General features: G+C 33.0%; 1 protein-coding gene across 1 annotated transcript; it reads right to left on the reverse strand.

The window, feature by feature from the left end:
* Positions 1-238: 238 nt before the first annotated feature.
* LOC145328767 (galactosylceramide sulfotransferase-like) lies at positions 239-9,892 on the reverse strand. Its single transcript, XM_080172614.1, has 14 exons — positions 9,787-9,892; positions 9,380-9,446; positions 8,968-9,041; positions 7,610-7,672; positions 6,892-6,940; positions 5,497-5,538; positions 4,668-4,707; positions 4,356-4,429; positions 3,939-4,002; positions 3,679-3,721; positions 3,320-3,391; positions 2,555-2,623; positions 1,700-1,816; positions 239-402 (listed from the first exon to the last, which is right to left on the reverse strand). The coding sequence occupies exons 2-14, from the start codon at positions 9,413-9,415 to the stop codon at positions 276-278; spliced, it is 870 nt and encodes a 289-aa protein (XP_080028740.1). The 5' UTR covers positions 9,416-9,446; positions 9,787-9,892; the 3' UTR covers positions 239-275.
* Positions 9,893-11,062: the final 1,170 nt, after the last annotated feature.

Genomic DNA, 11,062 nt, shown 5'->3' on the forward strand with positions numbered 1-11,062 from the left:
CTTATCTTCTAATGTATTTTTTTTTATTTTTAGGGGGTTAAATAGTAAACATGCCTTCACCCCCTCCTCCCTTAGACGTCCCTGGAATAAGGATAACCTGATACATACAGGGATCTAAAGGGCTTGGACAGTGGCCATCCCCAGTGATAATACACACAATTACATAGTTTATAACCTTTGATGCATTATTTACATCCTCAATTGATGGTGAGGTTTGTGTTGAATAAAATGGCGACATATAATTCTTATTTCAATTATTTTTTATTTAACATTTATTAGTCTAAAGAATTAGTCTGTTTCTTTTTTAATAGGTTAAAGTAAGCAGGTTCAGTTCTGGCAAAGTCAGCACACCATGGGATGGTGGAGTTGATTACATATCCCTCCACTATGTCTAACACCATCCTAAATAAAATATGAAGTAGTATATTAAACACTAGCGGCCCGGGAAGCCTATAGGGCATTTGAGATGGGAGAGGGAAAATTCGAACTCCCCCACCATTTTTAAAAGCGAAGCTTTTCTATAATTAGGGTCGGTCCGTCCGTACGTCCGTCCGTCCGTCCGTCCGTACGTCCGTACGTCCGTAACGGATAGCTTTTTTCGTTAATTTAGGCATGTTAGAATTGTCCTATCGATTTCAAATTTTGCATGGTGATTCCTTTAATAGTTAGGTACGATTTAGAAAGCATAGCAACTCTATAATCATCACCAAAATGTCCGTACGTCCATTTTAAACATGTTGATTTTTTACTTTTTTAACAACAAATTTTTATGTGATCTAATCATCCGATTGATCTGATTTTTGGTATATTGATTCCTGGGACAACAAAGTATAATGTAATAAGCGAAGCAACTCTATAATCAAGTCCTAGAAATGTAAGTATGTCCATAAACATTATCCTGAATCAAGCAGTTTTTCAACACATTTTACTTACAATTTTGCTTTGACTCTTATACATTTATATTATGATTATTCAGTTCCGACACTATATAAGTGTTAATGTCCGTTTGTCCTACTGTTTAAGTGCTTCGCTTTTATGGATGTTGTCATCCTTGTTAATTTGAGTTCTAAATGGAAAAAGTAATAAAAAATATTTGGGGGTGGGATCATTTTTATTGGGAGGGTGAAGTTACCCTCCCCCAAAATAATTTAATCCCTTCCTTGTTCCTTTAAGTAGCTTCACTGTAAAGAAGAACCATAATGGTTCAGCGGTTAGATCCTTTGCCGAAGACAAAAAGTTTACTACTTTTTATAATAGGATAATAATTATTAAATAGGGTAAAACAAGGATGACATCATCCATAAGTAGCGAAGCACAAAAATATTAAAATATATCATGAAAGAAACATAATGTTTGTCTGAAGCTTAAGATCCAAAAAAACGTCTGAACCGATTAAGTTTTCTATTTAAGTTTAAGTGATAGTGTTAGGCTATTTATTCTCCCATCCCTATCCCATTGAATACGTAGCCCAAAGATGCTAGGGTGAAAATGCTACCTGCCCCTTTATCTAAAAAAATATAATTATAATATTGGAGTTTACTTTAATCTTGTAGTGAAGCATCTAGTGCCTAAAAGTTTGGTGTTTTTTGTCTTCAATAGGTATCAAAAATTGATTAATATCATAGTGATGTTTAGGCTATTTTTTAATAAAGTTAGATCTCTTCTCTAGAGACTAGGGGCGCAGTATTCTAAATCTTACTTAAATTCTCCTTTTAGAAGAGAGTTATCTGCCACTTGAAGAACACATTCCTCCCTCAGTTTTCTGTTCATTTCACGTAGTTTGGCCACGTCTTTTTCCAACCTTTCTCTACCATATCTGAAAAAAAATATGATACAGTGATAGGACAATAAATTTTTACTGCAAACTCGAGGGAACTTGGACAAAGTAGCCTCGGGACATTTACTTAAGAAAAGTAGCCTCCTAAGGAAAATATATAGGTGGTTTAGAATTTCGTGGATTTTACAAAAATTAGTTGGTAGACTTTTACAGTTTTTTTAATTGATTTTACAATTTTAAATATAAATTTTACAATTTTTAATATTGTTTTTACAATGTTTAGGTTAGGTTAGGTTATAGACCAGGGGGCCTAGCACCCGCGGCTAGGTAGACCAGGGGGCCGAGTGCTGCGACCATGACCTTTACTTTTCTACTTTTCTTAAGTAAATGTTCTGAGGCTACTTTGTCCTAGGAGTTACTTTGTACGGAGGCTACTTTGTCCGAGGCTACTTTGTCCAAGATCCAAATCGAGGGGGGTAATAAGACAGCAAGATTTGTGTATTTTTAGTGTGCCTTCTCTCCCCCATTTAAAAGTAAAAAAGCCGTGTATTTGATTTGTAAATTGAAGTGTGAAGCAAGCTAATTTCTTAAGCACCCCTTTTAATTTAAGAGGGGTTTAATTTTTACCTTAACACCCCGCTTGACTGTATTAGCGGGTGTTGTATACCCTTGTCAATGGGGATGCATAGGGCTGTAAGGGTATGAACACCCTTGGGGTGTATCCACCCCCCGTTAATTTTGCTAGGAGGTGAATGACCCTACCTCTGCACGCATTACCTGTCCATGGCCATTTCCAGCTTAGCTTTGAAATAATTGTAAACTTGATACTCTTTGGATAACCATTCACTAAATAAATACAGACTTAAATTTTTTTTCGTTAATTTAGGCATGTTAGAAGTGTTCTATCGATTTCAAACTATGCATGATGGTTTCTGTAGTAGTAAGATACGATTTACAAAGCGTAGCAACTCTATATCCGTTACAAGAATGCCCGTATGTCCATTTAATATGTTAATTTTTTAACTTTTTTAACAACAAATTTTTATGTATTATAATTATCTGATTTTTGAAATAATGATTCCTAGAACAACAATGTACAATGTTATAAGCTAAGTATGTCTATAATCAAGTCCTATTTACTTAAACTTTATCCAGCATTTAAGCAGATGTTCAACAATTTTTTTTCAATTATGTTTAGACTTTTATGCATTTATATTCTAAGTATTCAGTTTTGACACTCTACAAGTGTTAATGATTGTTTGTCCTACCGTTTCAGAGCTTTGCATTTATGTTTTATTATGTACTTTTTAGATTGGTCCATTTGTCGAATAAATAAATTTAATTATATTTTATTCCTCTCTGATGTTTCTAAAACTTGAAAATGCAAATCCAATAAAAATCCTTAGCCTTTGGCCTAGGAGTTAGTGTTTCCTAAGTTTCACAAGTTCCTTTGTATTTATGTAAGGCTATAAAAACCCTAGCTCCTTAGGAATTTATATCGGATTTGTACCATTTTAAAAAAAATTTAAGTTTAAATCTTACGAAAGTATTTCAACTGTTTCTCTAGACATAGCAATTTTCTTTTCTTTCTTTCTCACATTCTGTTTGAGATACCTAAATAAATTTTGTAAGTTTTACTGAATAATCCTTATATAAAAGTAATAGGTCTGTGTGTACCGAATGATCTCGCTAACCGCTGAACCGATATGGTTCTCCTTCATAGTGTTTACTCCCCCCCTAAAATTTGAATGCGAAGTTTTGTGGCAGCTAAAAAATAAAATAAGCAGCTTCTTTTTCCATACCAACTTAAAAAAAAAAATTCAATTATCAACAAAAAAAAATTACTCTGAAAAAGCTTTATAGAACATGCTTGACGTTTTTAATTAAAAAACAAAACTGACCTTACTTCTCTCAAATTCCAACACATGATATCAGCCAACATTACTTTACAAAATTATTTTTTTCATAATATTTAATAACAATTTATTACATACTAGCGGATACGCCTTTAGAGGCATCTACATGATTTTTTAAGAGGGGGGGGGGGGGTCATTATAATTTATTGTGGACACCTTTGCAGGTTTGAATTTTGTCCTCAAGATTTATGGGTAATTTTTTTTTATTTTTATTAACAGATTTATTTAAGGAAAATAATGAATTCCTAAAGATTCATCAAAGTATTCTGCTATCATTACTAAATCAAACTCTCTATCAAAATCGTTTATCTAAAATAAAATATATTTATAAGTGGGGTAGTTGGTTTAAGGTTTATCCAAATCATTCTCTAATTGATCTCCTAAAGGTTCTTAACCCAAGGGTTATTCTTTGGGCACGCTACTTTATTAAGTCTTACAAGAGTACTTTTTTAAAAGTTTTTAGAGAGTAGGAAGAAAAACTAAGTTTAATTCAATTTTTTTGCCTGTGTGGTGGAAATAGTTTTTGAAATTATTTTTTATTATAATTATATTTTAAAGATATTTGGGGTAATACAAATTTTGTTTCAATTTTCAAACTGGACGCAACTTTCTTTATTTTCTAGTCAAAACATAATTTTTAAAAATTATCTTTATTAAAATACCTTTTTGTCAATGTAATAAGAGTTATCTAACAATTCTTCGGGTATCCCAAGTCCATAAAGCTGTTGACTTTTACCTTATTGAAAAGTAAAGTACAAATAGCTAAGCAACTTAATATTGAATTCAATTGGCTGTAAAATCATAAAATTAATCCAGTTGAACTCCTTCTTCGAACCGATTAGAATAAAAATCATGTAATAAATACCAGTTTTGTTGGCTCAACAATTAATCTTAAAATTTTTCATTTTACTATCCGCAGAAAGGTGTCTATAATATAATGCGATATATAACTATTAAATTGATAAATATCTTACCAACATTCCAACCTTCTAATCTACTTGGATTTGTAGAAGCCTGAACAAATTATGGATATTGAATTTTATATTTGTTAGATCCAGTGGAGTTCAGAAGGGGGTTGGATTCATCCGCCTATGTGCCCAACCCTCTTTACCTCTGTACGTATGTAGTCTTGATTCTCTGAAGTTAGGATTTAGATGCACGAGGAGATTGGAGGTGAGAATCCTTTGACCAATCCTAGATTGGTAAGCTTCGCGCTCAGCTGAGTGTATTCTATGTCACATTACAATTCTCGTAGAAGCTACTCAATTATTACATCACTTTGGCCTAGAGTTTTGGAAGGTGTTCTATATTAAGCCAACCTTATTAATGGCACTCTCATATGAATGAGGAGCATGGACGAGGGAAAGCACGATTACAGTTGCTTGATAGGTAGGATCCAAACTTCCTACAAATCTCCCTCCTTACAACCTAAGGGAATCACAGGGAAGGTTGCGTGATTATATTCTGACAAATTGCAACAGCATTTGTCATCCAAGTGCAATATCTATGAGGGGACTTGAACTTGTATTTTCCCAACCATAGCGTAGTGCGCTAACCACTACTCTATGGGACACCCTCTCTCTTTACCTCTCTACGCCGTCCTTGACAAGAGTCTACACCTCTTTGATACAGCCCTGATATAAAATGGCACCACTGTTATAGAGAGTATTAAAACCTCATAAAGTTCGATTTTGGCTTTAGGAAGGTGTCATTTTTGGATGCGCACCCTCTGGCAAAACCCTGTGCACGCCACTAGTTAGGTTCTTGATAATTTTATTTTTAAACTTAAAAATCAAAACTTACATTTTTTCGAGCAAACTCATTAATATCCATTTTGTAGCGTCCCTATAATATAAATACTTATGGTCTGCTATTACATACTAAGAAAATGGTTTTACTTGGATATTACAGCAGATTTTTATGTTCTCCAATAAAGTGAAACACTTAACCGGATAAAAAAATGATTTTCCTTCCACCACATACACCCCTTCCCTTCCCCTCCCCTCCTACTAGATGAACAAGCTGACCAATACAGTAGTTCCATGTCAGCAACCTAAATTGACGAAAATATTTCCCTAATATAAATCATCGTATATTCTATGACCCTTACTATGAGTATGAACGTGTTACTTTTATTGTTTAAAAAAGCAGCCGAAGAAATGTTCATTTATTGGGGCACTTGATTTTTTTTTAAAAATACTTATTAACTTTTCTAGGACCTGTAAGAGGCTACCTTGTAAAGTAAAAATATATGTTAGGGTGGGTCGATTTTGGATATTTTTATCTGAGACCAAAGCGGGAATCTGCTAATTATTTTTATAGTATAATACACCTCTGAATGATTTAAAGTCAAAGTCTTAAAACCGCTAATGACCAGACATACAATTGTACAGCTATTTGCAAATGAGAGTAAAAAAATTATTGTATCAGAACTATGCCTTTATGGTGCTTCCTGTTAGTGCCTTGAGGAGTAGAATCAGGAACTTTAGTCGGTTTCAAAATATCTCTATCCTCACCTGAAAAAAATCTCAAAATTCTCTACAAATTGGACAATTCTCAATAAACTTTTAAAAATGGCGGTTTTCCAGTCATTTCCAGTCATTTCTATGGCTAGTTATTTTGAACCGGACAAAAGTTCCTGATTCTACTACTCAAAGCCTTTTCTGGAAGCACCATGAAGGCATAGTTCTGATTCAATAATTTTTTGACTCCCATTTACAAATAGCTATACAATTATATTTCTGGTCGTCAGCGGTTTTTTAAATCATCCAGAGGTGTATTATACTCATAAAAATAATTTGCAGATTCCCGCATTGGTCTCAGATAAAAATGACCAAAACGACTCACCCTAATATAGGTTCAGTTGATAGCGAGATCCTTCGGTACACACAGACACACACAGATCCTGTTACTTTATTATAAGGACTAGCTGCTGCGCCCCTAGAATCAAGGGGTTCTATATTAAAAGGGAAATGGAAGTACAGAAAAACTGCCTATATGCATACCCTAACCCAATATCTATAAGAAGCTTCACTAAAAAGGAGAACATTATCAGTTCAACGGTTACCGAGATCCTTTGCTACAGAGAAAAAACCTTACTACTTTATATATTAGGAGGATAAAATATCAAAAAAATGTTCATTTCTTTAAAATAATTAGTTAAAATGTATATGTAGTATTTAAAAATAATTATTTAACCTGTAAATTCATGTAGACATACATTGATTCAAAACAGTTTACAGGATCCCTAGGTTTTAATTTGACGAAGATAGAAATAATTTTAATTGAAATGTAGTGGCCAGACAGAAATTGGGCTAGTTGTACTGCTACGCAACTATGTCGTTCTTGTTATTTACCTATGTTGTTTAAATGATTGTTTTATGATAGGATTTCTTGCTCTAATACAAAACCACAATAAATCTACATATTAAGCCCACTTAACCCTGCCTATCCAGAGATAGGGAGGGTTAAGCGGGAAGGTACCCCTACCCCCCACTACCATGGGAAGCGGGGCTACTTGCAACCTGCACTTTATCTGTTAATCATGCATTGTAATAATCCTTTAATATTGTCTTAGTTTTATAGTGGAAAAACATATATTTTAATCTTTGCATTGTGTTATTCTTGAATGCGCAGCAACTCTACTACTTGCTGCTTTTATAATGACTCGTTCATTGTAATATACTTTGTCTATCCGAATGTGTCCACAGTCCAGCCGTCACTACAGAAACATAAGAATAAAATTTTTCTCTTCTATTAATAAGCTGTATATTTTAAATGTTTAAAGTGAATGGGATTTTCTCGGCTGTTATATAAGATAGACAGCTTGAAATTGTATAAGTATTTTTTTCTTTTTGCACTGTGCTACATTTGAATGTTGTCATTCTTGTTGTTATTATATTTTAAAAATACACACCTTAAGATTGTTGAAAATATTGCCTCTGGAAGCAAATTCTTCATTTCAAAATAATTCCATTTACTTAAAATATAATACAGGTCTTCATAAGAATATGAAATGAAATATCTATTCAAATTCAAATTGAAATAAAGTTAAAATAGTTAAAAGCACTTTAGCAACCTATTAATGAAATACTATGGCATTTAAAAAAACTAGTATGACAACATCACAAGTAGCAAAGGACGTAAACTCACGTATTAAAATTTATGGGGGGAAAACATTTATAAATAGGTTTTATGTTTTTCAATATTTATATTGTGTAGCATGACAATTTTTCAGCCATCTATCTTAACTATTTTTATCTTCAATTACCACCACCCTCACAAAAAATATCGCCCCTAGAAAAAATAAACCAACCCAAAAAAAAAATCAATAGTAAGTACATTATAGGAAACTAGCGGCTACGCTCCTAGAGGCCTCTAGGGACACTTGAGGATAGGAGAGTCGAATTTTTTAACCCAATTTACTATTTTAGATTTAAAAAGAAAAAGTAAAAAAGAAAATTTGGGAAGGAGAATTGTTTTTTTTTTAAGGGGAGTCCTCCCAATTTTTTATTTTAGTTATTTTTTTTTTTTTGGGGGGGGAGGGTTAATTTTTTTCTAAGGGCGATTTCTCTTGGGAGAGTGGTGGTGGTACCCTCCCCCAGAGGTTCAGCGGTTAGCAAGATCCTTCGATACAAACACACAGACAAACAGACATCCTGTTACTTTAGTATAAGGATTATATGTCCGACGCTATTAGTTGATTTCAAAGAGTTACATATAGCTGATGCCCCCTCTAATATTTTAATTTGAACCTGTGAAATGTAAAGAGGTGGTATGTCTAGTCTTCTGAAGTTAACTCTAATATTTTAATTTGAACCTGTGGAATGTAAAGAGGTGGTATGTCTAGTCTTCTGAATTTAACTCTAATATTTTAATTTGAACCTGTGAAATGTAAAGAGGTGGTATGTCTAGTCTTCTGAAGTTAACTCTAATATTTTAATTTGAACCTGTGAAATGTAAAGAGGTGGTATGTCTAGTCTTCTGAAGTTAACTCTAATATTTTACTTTAAACCTGTGAAATGTAAAGAGGTGGTATGTCTTGTCTTCTGAAGTTAACTCTAATATTTTAATTTGAACCTGTGAAATGTAAAGAGGTGGTATGTCTGGTCCTCTGAAGTTAACTCTAATATTTTAGTTTGAACCTGTGAATTGTAAAGAGGGGGTATGTCTGGTCCTTTGAAGTTAACTCTAATATTTTAATTTGAACCTGTGAAATGTAAAGAGGTGATATGTCTAGTCTTCTGAAGTTAACTCTAATATTTTAATTTAAACCTGTGAAATGTAAAGAGGTGGTATGTCTGGTCCTCTGGAGTTAACTCGGCAGCCATAGAGCTCTTGAAGGGCATCTAAAGTCAAGATACATTTTTTTTGCAAATCTCTTAAAGTGTATGTTTCGAGCCCTTCTCTTTTAAAAATAATCAGATTGGGTCAGTGCTTGATAGATACATTTTCAGGGGTTTAGCTTATGCTAAAGTCATAGCTTTATCAATTAAAACTAGACATTACTGCAATATTAGGCTAAAGCATCGAATATAAGAATTAAATATACATTTTAGGACATCACAAGTGATAAGTATTAACAAAGAGTCAAGAAGAGTACGGACGAACGTATTGATGGATGGACAAACATATGAACGGACAGACCATAATTATAGAAAATGTTTGCATTTACTAAAATTGTTACCTTATGAGTAAACATCCAAGAATTATCTTTCGGCATTATGAAATTTAAATTATTACGATCACCATATCTATAAAAAAAAGTATATTTAAAGTTTTATTTTCAGGAATTTCATTAAATTTTACATTATTCACTTCTTTTTTAATAATATTTTATACATATAATAATAATACAAAGTAGAACGACGTCCGTCTGTCTGTTTGAAGCTTAATATCTCAATAACCACTGAACCGATTGGGCTCTAATCTTCAGAGAATATACCTACTAGTCCTGTGGTGGTTTTAAGCTATTTTCTTAGGGAGTGGAACACCCGCAACCAACCAAAAAAAAGAATAATATCCCCCCCGAAATGATATATAAATGGTATATGATATTCAATTTTATGCAAGTAAATAGAATAAAATCTTTACCTAAAAATGATATTTTGAACAGTTGAGCTACCAGTCTTATGAGTTTTGGCGAAAGCTAATTTATTCTTTGGACTACAAATATACTGTGTCGCTGAATTTGTGGATGTCTAAATTAAATTTTGAATACATCTGTGTCTGTTTGTACGTCTTTCTGTCTGTAACTCTGTCTTATTGTCTGTCTGTCAATCAATATGTCTGTCTATTTATCTGTCTATCTATCCATATGTCTGTCTATCTATTTGTTTGTCTGTCTGTCTGTCTGTTTGTCTATTTGTCTGTTTGTATGTTTGTCTGTCTGTCTGTCTATCTGTTTTCTATCTATCATCTGCTTTTATTAATCTTTCTAGGGAAAGCTTCACTGAAGAAAAAACGCTTAAAATATGTCTTTTTCATGCATTTCTCTGCACTGCGTGATAATTATGAATTAGGCCTTCTTATGCTGCTTAAAACAGTGTACGGGTATGATATGTGCGTTCAGCCGTTTGGCAGCTAGCAGCCTTTAAAATTCATATATTTTTGTAAATATTCGTTACCAGGAATATTTTACCGTGAACTGCAGTTGATCCGGATTTTTTAATCGGCACAAATACTGTTTTTTTTCATATTTAATAATACTAGAGCGGTTCTAACGCTATGTGTACCATTTCCGCGCACTTCATGTTTTTAAAAAGTGTGTATTTTTTTGCACACCCTTAAAAATGTGGATGTTTAATAAATATTTTTCTCGTATTCATTCGAATCCGGCGGATAAGAACCGGTTCTGATCCATACGAAAAAACTATGTCTAGCATCGTATTATATCCTTCGGCACCTCGGGGCTAAAAAAACTGTTTTTAATCTTATAATTGTACATTTTATATCCGCGGAAAGCTGTTTATAATATGATGCGAGAAATAATTATTCTAACGTCAAGCTGTTATAAAATACAAAGGTATCGAAAATACACAACACGGAATACAATGGGATTTGATATTTAAATTAAAAGTCGTTCATTTTTACACCTGGTTACGAGGGGGCTATTTCACTACAGATAATACAAAAAATACACACACACCCCCCCCCCCCCTCCTCCAAATTATTTTCAAATGATTTCATAAATAGAATTGGATTCTCATTACTCAACAAGGTACTTTATGTGAAAGCGCCATGTGATCTTTTACAAAGGATGAGTTTTGTGATATTTAAATGATTTTACCTATTTGCTTTTTACAGCTATGCACTTAAAAATGTTAAAGATGATCAAGTTAATTGTTGAAACATATTGTAATGTCAAAAA

The sequence above is a fragment of the Acartia tonsa genome, chromosome 9 (assembly GCF_053477335.1).
Source record: "Acartia tonsa isolate MP-2025a chromosome 9, ASM5347733v1, whole genome shotgun sequence".
Classification (NCBI taxonomy): Eukaryota; Metazoa; Arthropoda; class Copepoda; order Calanoida; family Acartiidae; genus Acartia; species Acartia tonsa.

Bases quoted from the DNA above. Each gene is read 5' to 3' on its own strand.
- LOC145328767 (XM_080172614.1), bottom strand. From the start codon at position 9,415: ATGCCGAAAGATAATTCTTGGATGTTTACTCATAAG. The intron at 6,941-7,609 runs GTGTGTATTTTT...ATTAAAACCTAG, and splicing joins ATATTTTCAACAATCTTAAG to GGATCCTGTAAACTGTTTTG. The intron at 2,624-3,319 runs GTAAGATTTAAA...GTATTTATTTAG, and splicing joins GAAACAGTTGAAATACTTTC to TGAATGGTTATCCAAAGAGT.